The sequence below is a fragment of the Cheilinus undulatus genome, linkage group 23 (genome assembly GCF_018320785.1).
Source record: "Cheilinus undulatus linkage group 23, ASM1832078v1, whole genome shotgun sequence".
NCBI lineage: Eukaryota > Metazoa > Chordata > Actinopteri > Labriformes > Labridae > Cheilinus > Cheilinus undulatus.
In genome coordinates this window covers 8,931,308-8,956,795 of record NC_054887.1, presented here as the reverse complement: position 1 = coordinate 8,956,795, position 25,488 = coordinate 8,931,308, and the positions used below count along the sequence as shown (strand labels likewise).

Sequence of the window (25,488 nt, the reverse complement as noted above, 5' to 3'; positions counted from 1 at the left end):
ATTAATTCCTCATAATATTGTGGCAATTCTCTGGTAATTAGGTGGTATTTTACCCTAACCCTAGACTTTGCTACCCTGACACGCCAGATGGATGTGTTTCACACATCCATCTGGGAAAGCTTCAATAGGAAACGTTTGAGAAAAGGCAGAGGCTTTGAAAAATTCCCGGAGTGTGATTGGGTGAACGTTCTGTCTGTCACATCTCTACGGGCCGATCAGAGCAACAAGCACGTGACGTAGCCGCTAGCAACCTGCGCGTACGAAGCTACTGAGGAATAATGCGAAACATGACAACTGTAGGCATGTAAGTACTCGACTTTTGTCGTTTTTGAGAAGAAAACAACTCACTGCTGTTCTTTGGTCTTCTTTTAACGAAGGAATGCTGTCAAGTTCTGATAAAACTGGCACTTTAGCAGCATCCACGCTAATCTCTTCCTCCATAACTGCACCAGCTCTTGCTGCTGCTTGTTTACGTCACGACTCTGCTGCGCCTGAAAGTACTGCCCCTCGTCACTGATTGGTCCTGTCACTTTCTAACCGGGCCCAAATGGTTCAGATGGGAGCTTTGCAAGATGGATTCGCCAGTGAAAAAAAAAGGAAACGGGCGTATTCATCTGCTTTGCAAGGTTAAGACTTTACAATATTGTGGCATTTCTCTGGTAGTTTTTCCTTCTTGGACAGAAGCGCCTTCTGAGTTTTTTTTTTTTTTTTTTAAGTTCCTGCCCTTCCCAAACACTTTGTAGGGGAGGTTTCCCAGATGAGTGGTAAATATATGCAATGTCAAAATGAAACAGTCGATTTGGCATGTCAGGTTATGCTCCTTTGTTATTTAACACAGACTTTTTAAATGAGTATCAGTAGAAGTGAGTTACTGAAATGTTCTTTGTTGTACAGCAGTGACTTAGATTTTCCTAAACAGATTTTTGATGGTTTAATTGATTTAGTCAGAACACAACCATATCCCCATGAAGAAATTGTCTTTGAAGGCGCTTGAGGTTCCTGCCCCTGCTGAGTTATTAATGAGGGAATAAATCCCTACCAGCACCAACTGTCATTTGGCTGACCTCACTGTCATGCGAGGGGGACAAAAACAGGGAAAGTGACTTACACTAGACACATCATTTTCTGTGATTTCTTTCATGTGCTGACATTACCTGCTTTTGGATTTGTTCAAAGCTAAACTGTGATTTAAAGACTGCACAGAGTAAATACACAAAAATATAGAACAAAAACTGATAAATTAGAGAAAATAAAAAAGAAACAGTTCCAGTGGACTACAATCTCCCATGGTTGCTCAGCTTCATATGTTACAAATCATCGTCTTTTTCTGGACCAGTTTGCACAACTTTTAGGCCTCGTGTCAAGACTGCACTTGTTCTCTGAGCTGACGGGAAGTTGGCTGTTTTCACAGTCTTATCACGAGAGAGTCAAGTAAGGGCCAAGGAGTGATGTGACGGATTATAAAGTAATTTCCTATATTGTGTTTCCTGCTGGTGCATCTATAGCAGCAGATGTTCTTTAACCAGTGTGCTCTGTTGAGAAATAAGCTACATTTGGGAATACAGTATAAAAATATTAGTATTATTTTTCCCAGAGATTTTAAACTCTAACTTGACACTCAGATATGAGACGGTTGACTTGCCCTTTGTTGGTTCGAATTAAGAGCTGCACAATGATGCACTAGTCACTGATGTTGCCTCATAGTTTTAATCCCTGGCCAAATGGGGCCCTTTAAATGTGGCGTTTACTGGTTCTTTCTGTGAATGGATGAGTTCCTTACTTGTTGCTAAGTACAAAGACATGCGTGCCACTCTGAATCACCTGTAGATATGGCTCCAAACAGAGATTCTACACTCCAGAAAAATTCCTGCGTTGTCTTTAAAGTGTTTCTGTGTAGCTCTATTCTTCGGGTCATTGTCTAACTTGGGAAAAAGTCTCCAAGCCGTAGTTCTCTTGCAGACTGAACAAGATTGTTCTCAAGAATTTTCTGATATTTTAGCACATTCATTTTACCCTCTGTCTTTAACAAGCCTTCCAGGGCTGGCTGCCGAGAAGCATCCCGACAGTATGATGCTGCCACCACTGTGCCTTACAGTGGGGATGATGTGTTTGTGGTGATGTACAGTGTTTTAGCATCTTGTCTGATGGTATAAAGCCCCATTTTGGTCTCATTGGATCAAAGAACTTTTTTTCCACTTGACCCTGGAGTCTCCCACATGCCTTTTGGCGAACTCTAGTCGAGATTCAATGGAAACATTTGCAGATTTTACTTTTAAAATGACATCAGAGTACTAGTGTAAAGCAGGCATGTGGTTTTAATGTCCCAACATATTCAACAACAACAATTCTCAGACCTAAAGTAAACATTGCAAAGCAGATGGATAGGCCAGATTCATGTCTGTCCATCTCCATCTTCTTCCGCTTATCCGAGATTGGGTCGCGGGGGCAGCAGCCTAAGGGAGACCCAGACTCCCCAGCCACTTCGTCCAGCTCCTCAACTCTAACCTGAAACAATAGTGCCAGGTCTGAGAACAGACGTGATCAAGCAGCATCATTTGAGGAGAGCAAGGTGGTAGCTGGGCATTCCTGCCACCTCATTTTGTCTTGTCGCTCTGATTGGCCTGTAATGAACGAGACAGACAGAACATTCGTCCAATCACGTTTTGAGGATTTTTTTTTAAATCCTGCCCTTCCCAAATGTTTTGTATGGGTTTCACAGATTAATGTGAAGCATATCCATGCAATGGATATATGAAATTCTGTCTTGCATGTCAGGTTAAGATAAAATATCAAACAATAGAAAGAAGATCCATAGACAGACATTCTGCACTAATCAACAGATAAACCACACTGGGTTGATCTGAAGCACACTGCTACCTGACAGCAGCCATGCTCTGTGATAAAGTGTTAGTGTGTCTCTGTGTCTGTGTATTTAAAGGATGGGAATGCTCTGACCTTTGTTTGTCTATAAATTTATTGCTGGCTCCCAGGAGGCCCAGTGTTGGCAGCAGGAATGCTCAGGAACACTCACACACTTTCACTCTCTCACATACTGACCATAATCTCATTGAGAAGTCTTATGAAAGAATATTAAGTTAGATGCTCCAGTTGCTGCCAACTATTATAACCAAACATGGAGCGTCTAGAAAACACACACACATAGAGAGATAAAGGGAGAAAGTTTTTCACTGATGATAGTTTTTTTTATTTTTTTTATCAAATTCCACTCCAGGAAGCCAAATTAAAGGGATAAAGTAATACAAAGTAGGAGGTTTTGTTCTTAAGTGTTGTCACACTGGAGACGCTTCAAAACAAAATATTACAAATTGCTGGTGAGCGGGCGAGACAAAGATGAACAGATCAAAGAGAGAGAGAGAGAGAGAAGAGCGGACTCTCACAGGCAGCATTCCTCACTCATGACTGTATAAGGAGAAGGAATCAGACACCATAAGACCCCACCGACACATTCACCCTCCCTCTTTATGATTTCTATACTGCTACTGTAGTACTTAGTGAGACGGCTCAATCAGAGCGTTTCGTCTTCAGAGGGATTCTTTCCTGACAGCTCGTGTGTTTGGATGTCAGTCTTTTCAATTTCAAACTTTGATCAGAGCGATCTAATTAATCTGACATGTTTAACTGCTGTGTTTAATGTAGAGGGCAGTTTCTCGTGTGATTGCAATTTCCTGCATTCCTTTTCTGTCCTCGTTCGTTTTCATACACGTGTTGGCATTTTAGTCGCTTAAAGGAAAAGTGCATTGCCTTGACTGTGTCTTAATCACAGCAGACACTTCTACTTGTTCAAACTGCAAAAGAAAAATCCGGTCTGAGGTTGGAGAAAAGAGGTTCCAGAAACTGTGAGTTCAAGGTGGTCAAAGGGGATTTAATCAGACACCTACATATCTTTATGGATAGCCATGAAAACAACACAGGCATTAACAGCCATATAAGAACCCATCAGCAACCAGGATCATGTCCAGCCGTCAATTATGTCCCTGTAAAATTAGCTAAATTTACAGACTAGCTACTTTTTTCAATGAACAAATCAGTTAACTTTCAGGATACAGCTTTGATTCACGTAAGTCCTTCCCGGTCAAAGATCGAGTTTATTTGTTGGATAAGTTGGAAGAAGTCAAAGGTCAAAAAAGCAGATTTTAATTTGAGGATCCTAAACTTGATTGTTGGAAAACAAAATAACAGTGACAAGATCTGATTATGTAATAAGATCTTTCTGTCATGACTCCAAAAGCACTTTTTTTACTAATGGGGGTGAGTTTTTGCTCCAGTGATTAAGACTTAAAGCAGGGACCTCCCGAAGTTTTGTTGTGAACACCAAGAAGGTTCAGGAAGTTCCTGCCCCTGGCGAAGAAACAGTCTGGCATTTCCCCACATTAAAGAACACCGTACGCCCTTGTGGGTTGTTAAAGTGTTCTTGCAAGAATAAAAGTACATATAAAAGAAAACTGGTCTTAATCACATCTGTCTATTGAATAATAAGCTCCAGCCAGGAGTGAGTTAGCTTGGCTCAAAGAGTAGAATCGAGGGAATCCAGATCATGGCTCTGACATAAGCTGATAAAATCTTCTTAAAAGCACTCCTCAAAGAAATAATATAGTAGGTTAATTACAGTCGAAGGTCAGGAATGGGAACTGGGGAAAGTTAGTACTTTAAAGCTCTAAATGGACCTGTATGCTGCCATGAGCATCAGCAAGGCTTGTGTGATACCAGTCATTCAGGCTTTGCCTGCTGCCATTTCTCTGAGGTTTTTTTCTTTTAAACTTCTTTTGCCTGATTATTTCACTATTTTTGGGACACAAAAATAGCTGAAGAATAAGGGTCTGTGTCCATTCCCAGCTTTTTTTGGCACTGGTTGTGCTTATTTTTTATTCAAAACCAATGCAGTCCAGCATTCTGGGCACTCAGCGCCCTCGCCATGCTCAGAGCGCTCTCAGTTGGAGACTCTTCAACTTTTGGAGCAGCTCTGCACTCGTCAGTGTCACTTCTTCCACTCTTGCCAATCAAGCCAAATCAAGAAGAGGCAGGACTTTTGACAACAGTGAAAGAGAAATTGATCTGAATCGTCTTTCTTCGTCTTTTTCAAGGGTAGTTTTCAGATCTGCAGCTGCTGCCTGTCAGGACAGGATTCCTGTGACATGTTTTCTGTGTGATATTTCCCTGAAATACGGAAATATGAAGCACATAGAGCTATTATAAAAACAGTCTAGCAGTTTCTACAGAGTAAAGAACTGTTCATTTTTTTTATTTAACATAACAACAAGGAATGTTGGTGAGAAGCGCTCTGAAAAAGAGGTTATTAGCTAGTGCCAGTAAGAGAATGAGTGTTGTATACAGGAAATTTGGTGAGACTTTGAAAAGGGAAAATAAAGGCAGAGCCACATTTTGCAATGGAGCCCAAGTACTGCATTTTTGATTAATTAATTTTATCTATTATCGGTAATGTAAAACACCAATACAGATAATCGTCAGAATGCCAAATACTAGCTTGGATTATCTGCCATGTTGAAATGCTTTGCGTAGTTTTAACCAGCAAAACATTTCCCTTTGTTAAAAGTTAGTTTGGGGGGTTTTGGATGGATTGGACAGTGGACAGAGACGAAAACAGGGCTGAGAGAGAGAGAGAGAGAGGGGAAAGACGTGTGATGAAAGAGCTCCAGGCTTGACTTGAACCTGGCCTGCCTGCATCCACTGGTCCCAACCAAACCACTAGGCCAACTGTGCCCCAAAACATTTTTACCCACAGCGATGAAATCAGCAGGGGGTTATGTAAAGGGTTCTGTATCTTTGTTTGTTTGTTTGTTTCTTTGTTTGTATGTGTACAAGATAACTCGAGAACGGAAAGTTGGATCTTCACCAAACTTTCAGGGAATATTGGGATAGTGACAGGGAAGAACCAATTAGATTTTGGTGATGATCCGCGCACCCGTTCGGATTTTCTTGGACTTTGAAATTTTGAACACCATAGTAATCAATGGGAGCGTGAGTTCCTCGGTGGCGCTGCTTAGGCGTGGGTCTGCCGCCTCAGACGGCCATTCTAGTTTAAGCATTTTTTGTATACAGAAATCACACCTTGCCCTCCACTGGGACCTGTCCACTGCAAGATCTGCAAAGATCCTGTACAACAGAGTTCAAATAATATCTAAACCAAATATATCTTTGAGTAGTTACTTTCTGCTTTCTTTTTTTTTTTTCTCAAGCCACAGACCCAAACTCTGACCAGATACTCTGAGGGGTAGAGCATGCAGCCAGTGGCCGAAGCTCGCATTGCAAAATATTTCCAAACACAGAGGCTTTCTGGTTGACAAATAACACTCCTTAAATATTGTCTTTATAGCTTACTGTTGAGCCAGCTTTGTTTTGTTTTTCACCTAAAACATCTAAATTATGTGGAGCAACTGTACCCATCTTTGTGTCTTATGCAGGGGCAACGCTACCTAAAATCACTGGAGGCTAATGCCACTACCATCACCACCCAAACTCAAAAATACCCTTTAATTTTATCCATGCAGTAAAAACAAAAGAAGTCAGCTAATTTTTTTTATAATGTTCATTTCAGTTTGCCATATTTTTATCCTTTCAACGACCCATCAAGATGTCATGGCTTAATCGCCTCTTCCTCTGTTTTTGGCTCAGAACTCTGCTCTAGATTAGTGATAAATGTGTCCTCTTTCTATTTAGTTTGATGTCTATTCTGATTAAATGCATATTTGAAGTATAGCCGTCTGCATGATGGCTCTATTTATAGCTAAAGCTCTAAATAATGCTCATCTTTGTCTATAAATCTCAATCTGTTCTTTCTTCTCTGAATATTCAGCGGTTTTGGAGGATGCATTTTTGCCTTCCCTCAGACTAACAATGACATGAACTGTTTCCCAGCTCTTGTCTTGAGAGGAATGCTATATGTTACACTTTGTTTTCCACAGGCAAACTCTCTGACTCCTCTAAGATGGCCATCATGAAAACTGAGTCCAGAATTACATAACACAAAGTCAACCACAGTCACCCCCTGCTGTTTACTGTCCTGTCCTCCCTTTGAGCTCAGAGATGGTCAGATAAGTGGGCCACTATCTGCTCCCCACTGTTTCAAATGTATTCACTCAAATGTGTGAAGATAGATTTAACTGTGGCGGGATAAAGTTTCAACAATATTTGCATTAATGCCATTTATAAAAGCCCCTAATCTTCTTCATTTTGGGTTTAATGTAGGAATATAAAAGTAAAAAAATCCCTTTTACCAAATTTTAAAACTGTGTTTAAAGTTTACAGAAGACTGTATTACATTTTGATTGAATTGGCCATGGTGAAACTTGGATTTATCATCAAAATTATACAATATCTTCCAAGAACTAGTCATAAGAACCTTTTCATGCAGCTATCGCTTGTAACACCAAGAATAAAAGGTGTATGTTCTTTAAGTTTCTAGGGGACAGATCCACCAAATAATAGCAGAGCTTTTTGCATGTTTTTAGCTGTGCAAATGGCAAAAAGATAGTATCTAATCCACATGCAAGGGGAACTCCAAGGGGGAAAATTTGGTGCAAAATTGCTCCTGACATGCAAATCAGCATAGAGTTCTCAGTCTAAAAATTGTGTTTTTCTTTATTTTTTTTTTTCGTCTCACTCTGCAATGCCATTGATGTGCCACTTGGCTTGTGGCAAACAGGTGCTAAGTGCACTCTGATGTCAGACTTTCTGGGCAACTTTGCACTTGCATAGTGGATATAGTGCAAGAGAGGAGCTATATGCATGTGCAAATCTTAAGCTAAACTTGCTGTTATTGGTGCAGCACAACAAAGCGTTGTGGATCTAACCCTATGAGTTTCATACACACTGTTAATGACCGTTTATTCTTGGTCATGGGTACTGAATGTGGCAACATGGAATTATTTTCTATTACAACATGCCTCTAGTAAAAGTACTTTGCCATCATTTACCACTAAATGTATTATTTTGAGAACCAAAAGGGGCACCTCAGCTTGTGGTGCATGTGTAAGCTAAATGATAAAAAGGATTAGTATGGTATAGCATTTTGTAACATACTATTTAGCATCAAATTAAAATAAGTAATGTGCAAGAGGCTTTCTGTTCTGAGTCAGGCAATACAAACTTGTTATTTTCCTCGCTGGGCTGCCCTAAACTGAGGGAGGAACTCACCAAAAACGAAATGCACTTTATCAGTGTGTAAAGATTAATCAACGTGTATTGATAGATTGATTTGTTGATCAAATATCCAGTTAAATCCATCTTGAAAACATCAATCTACACCTTCATTATTAAGCTACATCTTTCTTTTGAAATTCCACCCGTAGCCCTTTTTGACAGTTCCAACTCAGCTGCATGTCGTCCTGAACTTTCAAACAAGCTAACAGTTAACGGTCAACTGCTAACAGCCAGTAGCTGAAGTTAAGAACATGAAAACTATACCCACACCTCTTTTGGCTTCATTTGACAACCATGGTTGTTTTTTAAAATCTGCATGCTATTACCTTTTAAGATTGTTTGTGGTAAAAAAAAAAGATTTTACCTCGCTATCAACCCAGGCTTTATGTTTGAGTGGATGCTACAGGCGAGCTTTAACTTTGATGGCATGCAAGTTCACTTTTCTTGCCAAATCCCCTGAAGGTTCAACGTATCTCCAATAGATAGATGTTTGTGTGAAGTCTGCCTTGATTTGCTAGTTTTGGCCTTTAAACAATCAGACAGTACTGCATGAGCTTCCAGGGGTCCTTCATTTTTTTACCTGAATTATTCAGTTCATTCACATGCAAACAAGTAATCTAATTATGCTGGATGCATATCAAAGAAGACCTACATTTATTAAATGTGCATATTTCTGTGTTTTCTGCAATGATTCATGCACAAAATAAGTGAGGCTGACAGTACAGAATGAGTAAACAGGAGACTGGTGTGAAAATGGCACATTTTTGTTATTGCTTTTGATAGCTGTGATTATGTGCAGCTGGTTTCCAAGCATGTTTAGGTTCAGCTTCATCACCTAACTCTAATGTGAACTCAGCTGGATACTTGCATCCATATAGTAATGAAACGTAAACTCCTCAGTCGAGTGTTAAGAGTGCGAGTTCCTGATTTTATTTAGAAAACAGTGAACCTCTCCATCTTCTTGGATTAGAATAAGCACTCCTGAACACATGCACACCATCAGTTGGCTTGGTTGTTGATGCTTGCTCCAGATGGTTGTCCGGAAGATGCAGGTTAATGTAACATTCTGTTCTCTTTTTAAATGATCACACTTGAAATTCTCTTTGTAGACTAGAGTGAAAACAACAGCTAACGATTGTGGGTTTTGTCCTCCTCGCTCCGGGTTTCTCTGTTAAGTTGTGTTTCTTGGCTTTTAATCTGACTCTCTGCATGTCAAACAGCCCAGCTGTAGCCTGACATAATTTTACTTCTTTCTCTGATCTCTCTGATCGATGCTCTGCAGCCAACAGGTTCAGCAGCAGTAGTTCTGGTGCCATAATTGCCCTGTTGCCATAGGTCAAGTTGCCACACTTGGGTTTCATTAAATGTCCTTTTGTCATAGGAATACTATTACCTGTGGACCTAATGTGATTTCAGGTTTCACCCGCTGTGTCTGTGTTTCATGCAGAGCTTTAGCATGGAATAAGTGTCATCTAAACATCTGTTTCATCTAAAGACTCAATAAAATCTGTTCAGTCAATGGTATGTGCTGCATCATTTTCATCAGATGTTGAGGATGTCCTGCTCTGATGTTGATTGAGTTGAGGTTGTTTTTTCTAAAGGTCTGCTGGGTACTCTTGAAACCATTTCTGTATAGCTTTTGCTGTGTGCTTCTGGTCATTGTCTTGCTTGTCTCACAGTGAGATGGTGTGTTTGTGGTGTTTTGGTGTTTTGTCTGATGGTCAAAAAGAACCATTTTGGTCTCATCAGACCAAAGAACTTTCTTCCACTTGACCATGGAGTCTCCCACATTTTTTGGTGAACTTTAATCCAGACTTAATCTAAGTTTCTTCAACAGTTGCTTTCTCTTTGCCATCCTCCCATAAAGCTTTGACTGGTGAAGAACCCAGGCAACAGTTGTTGTCTGCAGACCGTCACTCACAGTCATGGCCTGATCTAGGCAGATTAACATGTGTGCATGTGATGAAGTTAACTGAACTCCAGGGGATTTTCAGTTTCTTTGAATGTTTTTGTATCCACCCCCTGACTTATACTTTTTAATAATATTTTCTCTGAGTTGCTTTGAGTGTTCTTTTGTCTTCATGCTGTACTGGTAGCCAGGAATACCGACTAAACAGTGACTGTACCTTCCAGAGACAGGTGTCTTTATCAGACAACCACTTGAGAAACACCCAATGTTCTCAGGTGATCCCCATGTCCCTAATTGTGAGACTACTAGCACTAGTTGGCTGGACCTTTGTTGAATTAGGATAGTCACTTTAACATTTGTGCAAAGTTTAAAGAAAATCCAACAGAATGTTCTTGATATTGAATTCACATGAGCATGTTGACACATGTCACTCTGTTTAATCTGACAAGCCTTTCTTCTTCTTCTGTGTTTTCACGTCTTTTAAGCGATTTCCTTTCATTAATCACTCGTATCTCACCACTTCCCCTCTATGTTTTATCTAAAATCTAACTCTGGGGAGATCTTCTTTTCCTCTTTCTCTTTGATTCCTCGTCCTTGTTTTAAGCTGTCTTCTGCTAGTCCAACATATGGTTCCAGTTTTCTGCTGTTTGTTTTGCCAGGACAATAAAGAGTGTTTACTACAATAAAAACAAAGGAAAGGAATCCTAGTAAAGTTTATGGCACTTTGAGTCGGATCCCAGACCGGGTGAAGAGAGTTGTGTGTTTTTACTGAGGCCACGTCTCAGCCAGGTAAAGATGGATCAGTTTAGATTTCACACGATGAAAAAGACCTGGAGGATTCTCTCAGACTGGGCAGGCTTTACTGGGATTATCACTTGATTGTAATTTTGTTTTTACTGCTTAACCATGCTACTACTCATGCTAACTACCACCCTGATTTAAATAAAGCTTGTAAAGATGTTTTTCATCAGGCATTAACAAATAAAAGCAAGGAAATTTGAGTCACTACATGTGTCTTCACACTTTTTGTTTGTTTCTAGGTATAAAGACTACAGGGAGCCTCCCTGGTCCCCAGATGCCTACACCTTCTCCAAACAGTACTGGTGTGTCCTGGCTGCACGGCTGGCTTTCGTTATATTATTCCAGGTATGAGCTCTTTAAAAATAGAGACAGACAAAATTTCATTATCAGGGTTCTAGCGGATTGTGGAAAAGTCTTCAAAGGTCGTATGTTGGGCATTAGAAATTTAAGCACTCAAAAATCTTACTTTTACAAGTGAGAGTTTGTAAATTATAGAAGACACTTTGACTGAGACATGTCTTTATCCAATTTTTGTCTAGTGAATGTTATGATTCAGATCTTTTTTTTGTAAAGTGTTTTTCCACTCAACAATTAACAGCATTTAGAGCAGTGCTGCCTATATATAACCTGTGTATATGAATATGTATATGCAATATTAGCAAAACAGTTTAAGAAGAAAGGAAGAAATAAATTCAGACACAAAGACAGGACTCATCACTGTTAAAGTCTGTCCAAGAAATCCACAGAAGAAATGTAGGCAGCAACATGACAGCACAGTGAGCTTCAATAAAGTCTTCTGTCTGTGTGTTATTTAAGCATAGTTTTGTTGCTGATTTGAAACTACTCACTGTTCTTTTTTATTCTTAATCAATAACTTGAGGAGGTTCTCGCTGCAAACCATAAATCTCTGACCATTCATCCTATTTCTTTAAACTTTTGTTCAGGGCTAAGGTAAGGGTTTGGCTACCAAAAGTAAAAAGTTAAACACCTCACCTGCAAAACCTGATGACAAACTGTTCAATAAAGCCAAGTAAACAGTCTGCTTACAGAAAAAAAGCTTGTTCCCCATGTAAATATTCTGACAACCAGTGTAGCTCACCTTGCTACATTAGCCTTGTAAGCTAACTGTTTAATAGGGGTGGAAAGTAACTAATTACATTTACTGAAATAACTGTAATTGAGTAGCTTTGTTGTGTACTTGTACTTTTTGAGCAGTTTTAAAAATCACTACTTTTGCTTTTACCTAACTATATTTTAAGTGAAGTACATGTTCTTTATTCCTTTTTTTTTCCTGTTAACTAGCTCACATTGCTAAAGCTAACTTAGCTACATTGGCTTATGCAGTAACATTTACTACGTAGCTAGAATAGCTATGTTAGCTTTAGCTAAAGCTGACGAAGCAAAAGTGAGCCACCTTTTGTGTAAGTACTTCTAAAACTGGTCTCTACATAAGTTAAGACCTCTGATCTTTTTCTCTGTTTTATTAATGACATGTTTCTTAGTCTGTAATGTTTGCCATGTGGTTATTTCGTAAATGTAACTGCCAGACTTTGTTTATCAGTAAATCTGAATCTTAAGGAAAAATCTCAACTGGACTTACTGTACCTGCAAATTGCAGCACATCTGTTCTGAGAGAGAGATGGTGTCTCAGAGGAGAGTAGCCATCAGAGATGTACGATTTGCAGCCAAACTGTCCTGAACAATTTTGTATTTCTTACTGAATTTTTTCCACATATTGTTGAATAAATATTCTCCAGATTTCAGGGAATTCAATGTTGGAGGCTCAAAATGTTCTCAGGCAGGACCCCCAGATCCCTCTTTTATATTATAGTACTTGGAGCTGCTGTTTTAATGCAGAACAAATTTCAGATCTTGCTTCTGACAATAAAGTATTATCAAATCAAATCAAATCAAATTATGGTGGAATCCTGTTGTAAACACTACAAGTCCAGTTCTCTAACATCTGGGCTACCAAGTCTCCCACTTAAACATTTGTGCAGCCCACCCTTTTTTTTGACAGGTCCTCCTTGACAAAAAAAAATCCTTCTGTGTTTTAATGGTAAACTTGTTTAGAATCAGCTCAGCAGACCTGCAAAAATATGTCATGATGATTATCACTACTAGGCATATCGATTCAACAGATACATGAAAGGTGCCAGAAATCATAAAATTTGGGCATTTATGGCCAAAAATGTTCTTTTCTCTAAACCATTTGACATCCAAAACTGTACAGTAAATCAGAAACTATAGCCCTGCTCCAGTGTACTTAGAAATCTCACATACCTTTACTTTTTGACCGTTGCTGCATAAAGTGTTCTTTATTTTTCTTAATTCAGGTCTTCAAAAGTTCTTTGAGAGTCTTAAATTTGATTTTTAAAAGTGTGGAGTAAGCCTGGATAATGAATGAGAAGTAATTAAATGTGAGCCACCATTCTTACAGGTGCACAGACTTTAAGTATATTAGTCACAGCAGTGTCTGCTGAACTCTCTGAGCGATAAATGATGGGTTTCATGTGTGTCTATCTATTTTTAGTTGATTTCTGTTGACAGATGCAGTTAATGTATGTGCATAAATGCGGTTTGATCTTTCATCATGGTTCTCAAAGTTTTCTTTTACTATACTTGTTGGCAGATTTTCATGCCATCATGCCTCACTAACACCTGTGGATCAAAAGTACATCAGCACTGACAAATTGTTCTATAGTATTGAACATATTTCAGGAGATCTATCTAAGTTTCTAGATCAGAGGATTTCAGACAGCAAGACATATCTACATATTGACTGCATTGCATCATAGCTGTGGGGGATCCAGTGAGAGAAAGGAATCTCGTCTCCAGTCTAAAATGCCGTAAATGTGACGATTTTAAACTGTCATGCTAATGCTAACAAGCTTTAATATCCCACATTGAGTCATTACTGTCAGCGACACATTAATAAACTTAATGAAAAAGGCCCAGATTGTGGACTGAACTTTACAAAAGACTGGACAAATGATCCCACTCTATGGCATGATGTGTCTCACAGATGTCTCTTACTACCTGGGTGAATCACCTGGTGGGTGATGAAACCACATTCACAGTAGACATGGTGTATCAAACTTAACATAATATCAACTACTCCAACATTCATGGCAACCCTAAGACAATCTAACCATTATAGAATTTATTTCCCCTCACACATTCTTAGAACTGGGCACCACAGGAGAGATGCACCCATTTATATTCTGCCTTGTGTAATTGAGTGTCTGCCTCCAGTGTCACTTTGGTGTATCTGTGATGACAGCTGCATCACCTGTAGGCTTTCTACATACAGGAGACACCAGCTGTGTGCCCAGTATGGTTGATTGCAAACAGACTTTTATACAGATGAGTCAAGGAATGAGTTAACTTGCTTCCTTGTTTTGCTTTTTTTTTGTGCACATCTCCATGGTTATAAAACACATTATTTAGGATTTACATGGAGCAAATGTGACATTTTCTATGCCTCCCCCTTGATATCTGCTGTATTTGTTGTTGCCAGCACACTCAGTTCAGAAATTATTTCATCTAATCTTCCCCATATATTAGCATCAGTTAATATCAGAAGAATCTGTTTGATGTTCTCCAAAAATAACATCAAACAGATTCTTCTGATGCAAGGCACAGATCTCTGGAAGGCTACAAAAAATTCAGCTGCACTGAAGGATCCCAAGAGCACAGTGACCTCTTTAATTCTCCAGTGGAAGACTCAGTCTTGAGAAATAAGATCCTCTGGTCTGATAAAACCAAGATTAAACTGTTTGTATTCAATTCTAAATGTTATATCTGGTGGAAACCAGGCACCGCTCATCACTACCAATACCATCCCAACAGTGAAGCATGGTGGTGGCAGCATCATGCTGTGGGGGTGCTTTTCAGCAGCAGGGGTTGGGTAACTGGTCAGGGGAGGCTAAATGGAGCAGAGATATCCTCAATGAAAACCTGTTCTGCAGCAGAACCTGAAAGTCAAACAGGCCAAACTTCTTCCGTTTGAGAATTACAAATTGAAAAAAGTGAAGGTAGTCATAATACTTTCTGTACTTTCTGTATACCAGTAGGGCAAGAAAGTGTAAAAAATTACCTAAAATACGTTTTAACTAGCTAATTTAGATATAGACATCTCATTTTAAGACACTCAGTAAGTAAAATTTGCAGATTTAAAGCAATTACATTTTTTTTTGCTGTTAAAAATATTTTAAGTTTGACTGTCAGTTGAATCATGCTCAAATTAATAATAGTAAGAAAAAGAAGAAGTGTTATACATGATGTGATACTTTCACTAGAGATAAGACAAATGTACATACTTTCATATGAGTTTTTGCAGTTTGAAGTAACTGAAAGTATACTGTTGTGTGTACAAAAAGATTCTGTTTCACATGTAATAATGTAATTTGTTGGAAAAAAGATCAAAAGCAATTAAATCTCCCCTTTTCTGCCCCCTCTTCTAGAATCTGGTCATGTTCCTCAGCCTCTTGGTGGCCTGGGTGATCCCTGACGTCCCCAAAACCATCGTGGAGCAGCTGAAACGGGAGAAGAAGCTCCTGGTGGACGTCTTCTTACGTGAAGAGAAGGAAAAATTCCAGCTCATCCAGAGCCTCTTCTCCAAGGACGCCTCCAAACACCAAGGCAGCCATGTAATCCCCCCAGGCCAGAGCGGCCCCCTCCCAGGCCGGTACAGCACTCTACCTCCGGGTGCGACGCAGGCTGGCGACGGAGGAGTACCGAGAGCGAGGTGCAGGGCCGCCAGCTTCAGCCAGTTCACCCGGAAGATTCCCCCATCGCCCAGGAGTGAAAATGAGAATTCGAGACACACAGCAGTGTGACGAGGAACACAGAGACGCCTCCAGAGTGGAGACGCTCGAGGATCAAGTCCATGAATGTCTTTGACTGTGTCATTTGTTTTCTGGTGTGTGTGACGCAGTAGTGCTGAGATTAAATAATGGCATCATTTTTATTTTGACGTCGCGGTGTGGTTGAATGTGAAAACGGTTGTGTTGTTCCTTCTTGCATCGACTGTTCATCCGATAAAGTGTTATAATTTTTACTTTTTGGTAAAAATCAACTGTTTAGTGAGGCACACTTGCTTCATAGCGTAGACAAGCAATAACTACAGCATTAGGCTGATCCGTCAAACATTACAAGAACCAGAGAGGGACTGAAGATGAAGAAAAGACTATTAGCAGATGGACAGACCGAGAGATGGACACTACATAAACTCTAACAGTGTGATGGATATTGTGGCTCATAAATAGGGCTTTATGAACTTATGAATATTTCTTCTTTCTGTGCTTTTGCTCTTTATGTATTTTATTGTTTTTAACAAAATTTGTAGCAGCTACGATGTTCCACATTTTCTGTATTTTGAATATGTGAACTCTACGGATTGCACACAGGAGCCTCCTAGAAGAGCTAATCAGTTTTTCTTTACACCATTGACAGGGTTTCTGCTGAGTTTCTCAACAGAGGGTATGCACTGACGCCACTTTTAAACCGGACCAGTCGGCGTGAGTGTAAGCACATTCTGAAACATGGAGGGAAAACAAAGAAAAACAAAGTAAAATTTGCTCAAATGAGGGACATTTGGACGCAGTTAAGGTCTCTGCTATTGAGTAAAGACACAGTGGTGCTTGGTTATTGACTTTTGGCCAAAATCAGGTTTACTGACATTTATGGAGCGATGCCTGCAAGCTAGTTCAGGCTGATATTTTAAGCCATGCTGATTTCTCATTTGACATGCATCATCATCCAATCACCTGACAAACATCCCGCCTTAAAGCTGCAAGATATCTGGTCTCCTTTTTTGCTCTGCTATTGCAAACTCTGCCCTCTATCAGAACCAAGGGTCAAACAACTTGTTGATGCTGCTGACAAAAGTTGCTGACAAAATAAGTCACCAGTGGATTTAATTCAGTAAGGACAACTATGTCAAGAAATACACATAATTCGGTGCTATTAGTATTTCTTTATTAACAGTTATACATTAGCACTTATTCTGTTATTTATGTTTTATCTCCTATGAGCCCACGTGGAAAGCATAAAGCAGGAACACCACACGTCCCTGATCTCCCTATGCCGATAAGGAAAGCCTGAGGTGAGGAAGAAGCAGCAAACCCAGAGCAGAATGGGCAGCAATGACAACAGAATTTCATTAAGTCAGAAGCAGAATAAAGGAGGACCTGGGGGGAGGAGAGTTGCAAAAAGCTTGCAGGAAGAGTGGCATGAAAGCGCTTCAGCCAATAGCATGCTCAGAGCAAATCAGCTGGCCATCTGCTGATGAGGGCTTGGGTGAGATACGCTGATCTCAATTATGGGAGCGCCTGCCTGAACTACTGCAAAATGCTTAATTTGTCATTGATTTGCTGGTTGCATCATTGTGCTTTTTCCATGCTGCACATGTACATGGCGCTGTTTTCTGTTGCACAGATGGTACAGAGTGAGCCAACTCATATCCTTACTCTCTTTTTGTCACAAAACCTTTCAATTCAAAAGCCCATTTCAGACGGCACATGTCAGGAACACAGCTTGATTTTTATTATGTTTGCATAGTTAGGGCTATCAGATTGCCTGTGTGAGCACTGTGTCTCATGCGCATGATACCTACATCTCATGTGAGGAGAATCTAGGGAACAGAGGGCTCGCCTAACCTTGCAAAGCAGATGGATTCACCCATTTCTGTGGTTCTTACTGGCAAATCCATCTTTCAAAGCTCCCATCTGAACTGTTTGGGCCCAGTTAGAAAGTGACCAGACCAATCAGGATCGAGGGGCAGTATTTTTCGGGCACGGCAGTCGTGACGTAAGCAGGCAGTGAGAAGAGGCTGGTGCAAGTATGGCGGGAAACATTAGCGTGGATGCTGCTATAGCGTCAGTATAAAGAATATAAAGGATAAAGGACTTTTTAATGGATACTTTCTCATAAGCAAGACCACAGAAGAAACAGGAGCACACGAGTCACTTAAATGCATTTTAATCATGTGCAGAGAACTAGTATTTGGACTCCCAGTGTGTTGTCACTGGGTGGCCTGCGTGCTCCAGTTTCTTCTTTAGATTTTCTTGTGAGAAAGTGCTTACTTAGCTAAGATTGACTCCTCATTTTCTAAGAACTGATACTGTTGAGGATTATTCTCATGCACTAGATCCTGGTCCTTTCTGAGAGCCCCAGCCTCCACCTGCTATTTCTGCTCGCCAGTCCTGAAAATGATTGAACTTTTTTGCTTTCACGCACACAGACCTCTAGTCTCTCTCTTTACTTGCTTTACCACCTACACTAAAGTTCACAGTTGGTAACGAGCACAGCTAAGCTTTCCTCTATAATTTAAAGATTACCTGTGAGATTAGTAAAGTCGACCTTGCTTGTTGTGGGAGCATGTCGGTCTTGTAGGAGCTGACTTAAGGCCGTTTACTGATTCCTATCACCAGTATGTGCTTCCTGCCTCTCAGCAGCTGTAACTGCCTACTGTGACGTCATGTGCATACCCTCTCTAGAATTCAGGAATAACTTTGATCATTTTCACACTTTACTGAAATGATGTTACTGCCAATGGAGCACTCTGTTAGGCGCCACTCATAGGTTCCAGTCCAAGCTATTGTTTTAGAAATAGAAGATCTGTGAAGCATTTATCCTGTGAGCCATGTTGACTTTTTTTTTTCTGAATTCAACAAGGAAGCCAACACTTCTACAAACTGTGAATGGGAGTGAATAGAAATTATTTCACTGTTATTAACATGAAGGGAACACATACTTCATCAGCATTCCTTCAGTATGAAATATCGGTCTGTACTCTGACATTCCTGCAGGTAATAAATCTGGGTTTCTGCTGCCCAAACAGAGAAGCTGTATCTCGTAAAAGAAGTTAATGATGTCACGTCACCTTTGGCAGCCCTCTTCTTCAGAGATGAGCAGTTCACAGATCATATTTTGAAAATCTGGACAATCTGTTTCTAATGCAAGACAAATGATTTTGTCATTGATTTGGCCCGCTGATTTGGCTTCACACGTGTCAAATACCATAGTTATAACTGAAAAAACTGATCCATTATCAACACCACTTACCATGGAGGGATGGATGGATGGTCAAAAGTATTTGGCCACACCTGTTAATTATTGAATTCAGGCATTTCAATCAGATCTGTTGCCACAGGTGTATAAAACCTTGTCATGCAGTCTCATTTAAAAACATTTCTATTACAAAATAGATCATTCTGAAGAGCTTAGTGACTGTCAGTGTGGTACAGTGATGGATGCTGCCTTTGCAATAAGATGGTTCAGGAAATTTCATCCCCGCAGGATAACCAACAATGAATTGCAAGTGATAAGAAACCGGAAGAGTTTAGGAACAACAGCAACTCAGCCACAAAGCAGGTGGTCAACAACTGCTAAGAGCTGAGAGCTGTGAACTCCCACAGACATTAATGTAAGGATAAAAACTGTGCGTCAGCAGCTTAATGTAATGGGTTTCCATGGCTGAGCTGCTGCATGCAAGCTTCAGATGTGGTGGGATAAAGCACACCAACACAGGACTGTGGAGCAGTGGAAACATGATCTGTGGAGTGACAGATCTTGCCTCTCTGTTTTTGGCAGTCAGATGGGCTGTCTGGGTTTGGGGGATGCTGGGAGAACGTTACCTGCTTGATTGTTCTATGCCAGCTAGGGGCTGTTTTTCAGGGTTTGGGCTAGGCACCTTATCTCCAATAGAGGACAATTCAGCACACCAAGACATTATGGACAAGGCTATGCTTCCAACTTTGTGGCAACAGTTTGGGGAAGACCCTTTTCTGACTGTGCCCCAGTGCACAAAGCAAGGACTATATAGACATGATTTGATGAGAACTTGACTGACCCACACAGAGCCTTGACCTCCACCCTACTGAGCACCTTTAGGATGAACTGAAAAAGAGATTGTGAGCTAGGCCTTCTTGTCCAACATCAGTGCCTGACCTCATTCAATGCTCCACACAATGAATGAGCACAAATTCCCACCTTAACACTGAAGCTTGTGGACAGCCTTTCTAGAAGAGTGGGGGCTGTTATAGCTGCAAAATGGGAATCAGCTCCATATCAAATTACATGTATCTTAATACAATGCCATTACAGTCCCTGCTGGTGTGATGTCAGGTGGTTGAATACTTTTGTCCATAGTAATTGTCAACTATCTGAAGAAATCTTTGCAAGTGAATTCTGAATTAATGCTTGCAACACAAAAAGTTGGGACAGGGCAAGAAAAGACTGAGAAAGTTGTGAAATGCTCAGAAACACCTGAAAGGCTCCCCAGGTAAGTCGATTAATTAGTAGCAGGTGAAAGTACCACGATTGGGACTAAACGAAGCACTCCTAAAAGACTCAGTCATTTTCGATGAATGATGGTGCGAGTTTCTCCACTTTGTGAAAGAATGCTTTGGGAAATAATTAATTTACAGATCTCTGCAAGTAACAAACAAGGCTGAAACACAACAAATCCACATTTTAAATTGTTTTTGGCATCATGGTTGTAAAAAGGAAAAGGATAATCCACATTTCTATTAATGCAAATTTCAAAAGCCAGCATCTGTGATGGTCTGGGGGTGTATTGGTGCCCATGGAATGGGTAACTTGCACATCTGTGAAGATACCATTGATGCTTAAAGGTACATGCAGGTTTTGGAACAACATATTCCTCCACTGGGCCACGACATGGCAATCATCCCAGTAAGCAACAGCTGGTAGTTCTATCTAGATGGAGGACAAGCATGATAGAAAACCGTCTAGTAAATCAGTAGTTTATGAAATACACCAAAGTCACTGCTCAGTTTGAACTTCAGATACACTGGTTGTGACTTGCTTATACAAGACAAGGAAAGTGAGTGCACATTTTTAAGGTTGGTTTAATAGCTACCATCATAATAATAATGTAAATGCTCTGGCATTTAATGCCTGACACACCTACTAACATGCACTACTGACTAGTTCGTGCTTCTGTGTGTGTCTGCATGTTTTTTTTAAATAAAACATCAGGTAGTTTTCCTTTTTGTAGCTCGGTGCCAAATTGGCCTGCAACCACAACATAACTGAGCTTAACCTCATGACAGAAAAATGAGCTGCGGTTAACACACACAAACCAGAGGTGTATGTGTGTGATTGTAGCTGTGGAGGTTGCAGACGTCAGTCCCACAAGAACCCACGCTTACAGCTAATCTGACCGGATATTTATGCTCTAAAATCCAGGAAGTTGTTTGAGTTCATGGTAATCTTGTTTGATCCTTCTCCAAACGTCACCTTCATCAGTTTTTAATAATAGCTGTATATCTGCAACGAAAGACTACAGCAACCATTTCATTTCACTTTAACTCTGCAATAACACACCAACGACTATGTCCAATCAGCTTACAGGAGTCCAGTACTGATCAGCACCAGCTGTTGGCCTGTGGTTGGTGGAAACATTCATGCCAATCAGCATCCTGCATATAACATTATGAGATCCACATTCCTGACATTTTAATGCTGTGTCCATCGCCGTGCTCGCACTACAGCTTTTGTTGAAATGTGCCATAACTGACAAGTGGAGCCACAAAGCCGCCTCAAGAACAGACCTTAGCTCATTTATCGACTCATAAAGAAGACGCCACAGTGCACGGGTGGTGATGTAATAACTCACGGTTTAGTCGTAGCATCCGGATGCGTGGCAGATTGTCTTTATTCATCAGTCTGATGTGTCTCATTGATCTTGAAGTGTGACTGCCCGCTCCTCTAAAGAGGATTAAACATGAGGATGACTAGTCTGGTCATCTAATAAAGCTGCTCTGGGTGACCACAGCCATGTAAATATTTAGATTTCTACAGAATCAGTTTTAGCATGAGATAACATAAGCTGATGGCAGTTCACAACATCAGTATTATCTGTTTCATGTAAAAGTCAAAACAGCTGTAATATAGTATGGATAGAAGGTCAAAGTACAAATTGTATGGATATTTTAATGGTGGGAGAAGCCTGCTTTGGAGTTTCATAGGAGGGTCAATTTTAGCATCTATTCTAGGTTTTGTGTTTGAAAATGTGCATTAGTTCTAGTCATATTATAGTCAGTTTTACCCATCAAAAGACTTTGTCCATTTTAAGTCAACATTTTTTTTAAAAATCCAATTTGATATGAATTTCCTTGAATGCATTGAAGGCCAAATTTTCAAATGCACTTGAATTAAGAAACATTTGGGTCTTGTTAACATACTCAAATGAATATTTTGCTTCATTGAAAACATATGCCATTTTTAGCTTCTAAAAGTAAGTCAGTCCATATACCATAGTCAGCCACAGGGGGGCGATTGAGATGTTTTAGCTGTTATGTTTTCCATCACTGACTTCGATGCTATAATACAGAGCCTGGGAGGTTACGTGAACGTGGTTATTTTTTTAATACAGGCGCGCAATTTAGTATCTTGCGCATACCTTTTAGTATCTCGCACGTGTGTTTTATCGTGCATGAAATAGTCCATAGCTATATACGCGAGCGAGATTCTAGAATGCGTGCGTGAGATTCAGAGAAATCGAGTGCATGAGATTCGAATAAAACACACACACGAGATACTAAAACGCGCGGGCGTATTAAAAAAAAAAAATAAACACGTTCATGTCACCTCCCGGGCTCCGTACTATAAAGATGTGCCCTGATTGAAGAAAAACCTGTCAAACAAAAGGTATATTAGGTTTTGATTATCTTGAAGGAGAACTCTTGAGGTCAAAAGAAAACCATAGTTTTAATCAAGAATGAACTCAAAATATGTGTTTATCATGCCTCTAACAATGGGTGACTGGTGGATTTCTTTAAAATGAATCAAATTTAACTAATCCAGACAATTTGTATCAAGCTCAATTGTTTGTTTGTTTTTTAAATAGCTGTGGGGAATTGAAAAAATGATACCTTACATAAATTACGTCCTCCTGTTTTTTCCTCTGCATATTTCTGATGTTCTGGAGGCCGGATGGGAAGATGTCCATGATGAGGTCCTTGGGCCACCAGTTGATGATCACTGCAATAGAGAATATGCAGTTGCAGAATTGTTAAGCACTGTGACTGGGAAAGTCATGGAACGCCCATAAAACACCTGGAACTTAGCACAGGTAAAGTCAGTTACCTTGTAACAGCTGATAGTGCCATGATAGGGTATTAAAAGGCTTAATTTTTTACTGTCTATGGTGGCATGAGGTTCCCCACTTCGGTGGTAAATGGACCTGAGCTTGTTTCGCTCTCTTCTGGTTGCCTGACCACTAAAGTGCTTTCAAGGCTCTTTCATGCATTTGAAACTCATACGGATACAGATGGAGCTTTGTGTCCAAACTCTGCATTCACTTTGTCCTTTCTTCATCCATCCTCTCAAAGCTTATGGATACGGACCAAACATAGTAATACCACCGCCAATAGTGGGGGCAGTGTTGAGCAATGCAGCCAACAGTTTAACCCAGAGTAGCAAAGCACTATGAAGAAGAATCATTTGTAAAAAACCCAGAAGTTAAATGAGTTGGTTAAATGAGTAAACATTGGCCATTATTGAGTGAGTTGTTGGAAAATACAGACATATCAATGCTGTTAGCTCACCTAGGCACAAAGGCTGACAACTACAAGAGCACAGCTGAGCAGAGGATGGTTCGTTCTTTCTTCAGTCTAGAGGATGGATGGAGTAGTTTTGTAGCTCCGTGAGAGACAGCGATCTAGTGCCTTGGTTTCCAACCTTGGGTCCATGACCCCCTTAGGGGCCAGAGATCTTGGGGGGGGGGGGGCACGAGGCTCTTTCTGCCCTGAGGTTGTTAAAATTAGATATACACATATTGACAGAAATGATAATATAACACTTAGAAATAATTCGCACCATGGTTGCTGGGTAAACGAATATGCGTTAAGGGCTACTTTGGTTGTATTTACACAAAAAACGATTAAAATGTATGTTAATTTTGGCCATGAAACAGTCCTGGGGGGGCTGAATTTTTCTTAGATACAAGCGGGGGGGGGTAAGGAAAAAAGGTTGGAAACCACTGCTCTAGTGGATTAGTTTTTCGATTTCCACTCCAAAATAACATACGTATGAGGGAAAAATGGTTGTAATGTTTAAAATGCACTCATTTATATTTGTACATGCATAGAGTATACATGATCCTTATTCACAATCTCATCCAAACGTATCCTAACAATCTTACACACTGATGCAGCAGTCTGAGCAAATTGGGGTTGAGTGTCTTGCCCAAGGACGAATTGACATGCGACTGTGGCAGCTGGGGATTGAACCCACAACCTTTTGATTGTGAGAGGACTGACTACTGAGCCAAAGTCACACAACTTTGTGAAAGATTGTGTGGGCAATAAGTTTATCAACAATGATCCTCAGTGTGCAGCTGCAAGGAAGTCAGAAATTTCCCCATCAACAGTCCATAATGTCATCGAAAGGTTCAGAGAATCTGGAGAGATCTCTGCACGTACATCAGATTGTTATCGACAGAGTTCAAAAGCCTGCATCTGTGATGATGCGGGGTGTTTTAGTGTCCATGGCATGGGTAACTTTCACATCTGTGAAGGCAGCATTAATACTATGAGGTACGTACATGTTCTGGAGCCACGTATGCTTTCCTCCAGATGTCTTTTCAGAGACATCCCTGCTGATTTTTAAAATGAGAACGCCTGCATTCAGTCCAGACCTGCCTACCACTGAAAATGTATGGCACATTATAAAGCACAAAATACAACTAAAACTCTCATTAATCAGTGTCTTCAGTCCTTAAATGCTTTCAGAGTGTTGTGAGAAGAAGATGCTACACAGTGGTAAAACTGATCCTGTCCCATGTCCTGTTGGAATTGGGGTTTTGTCAGTAAGTGGACATAGTTCAAGTTGTTTAGAGTGCAGAGAGTCACAAAGTTCAGGAAGAGAACTGTCTGGTCTCAGTATACGTAAGTAAAAGGCTGAATCCTGATAAAGTGGTTGTAAAATCGTTCCTCCAGCATGAAGTCAGACCTCGAGTCACGCCAGTCCATGGATGTTTGAATTATGCATGGACATTCTGAGCTGGGATCACTGCTGACTGATGTCAGTGTTCACGAGCACACACCCTTTAGAGGAAGTGACGGAGCTCAAAGTCACTCTTCAGATTTACACACTGGTCTCTAAAACAAAGACATGCCACAGCATTCTTACTCACTGCTTCTGCACTTCCCTTTTTATTGTTGCTATTGTGTCATTTGGATTTAAATGATATAAAACAGTAACACTGAATAAATAGCACAGAAAGCAGTCAGATTTATTTATTTGCGTTATAGTTTCTTTAGAAATACAGACATGTTATCTTAAGTCCTCTTCTAAAGCCTTATCTTCTTTATTTTCCTGCAGATTTACAGTAAATAGTCTTCTCACAGGTCGTCATGGAGCATTTCCAACCTTTACATGTTTTTGAATGTTTTGCGCCTCTGGCTAATTCCTGGCCTGTCCTGATTTGTCTTCATTTACCTTTCTGCTTCTTTTCATTTCAGTCTTTCTGGATGGTGCGCAGACATTCTGGGACGCTGAAGGTCAAATAGTTCATTCCCCATTATTTTGTTGTCTAAAAATGCTGCAACAGAGCTGATAAAAAC

At 40.2% G+C, this 25,488-nt stretch overlaps 1 protein-coding gene across 2 annotated transcripts in view; it reads left to right on the top strand.

The window, feature by feature from the left end:
* The window catches only part of ano2b (anoctamin 2b), a 115,663-nt gene extending 98,135 nt beyond the window's left edge, over positions 1–17,528 (top strand). For both annotated transcript variants that reach the window (XM_041780781.1, XM_041780780.1), the window contains 2 exons: positions 11,128–11,233; positions 15,355–17,528. In XM_041780781.1, coding sequence (XP_041636715.1) covers positions 11,128–11,233; positions 15,355–15,729 — 481 coding nt within the window. In that variant the 3' untranslated portion in view covers positions 15,730–17,528. The remainder of the gene's footprint in view (positions 1–11,127; positions 11,234–15,354) is intronic.
* The last annotated feature ends 7,960 nt before the right edge of the window (positions 17,529–25,488 follow it).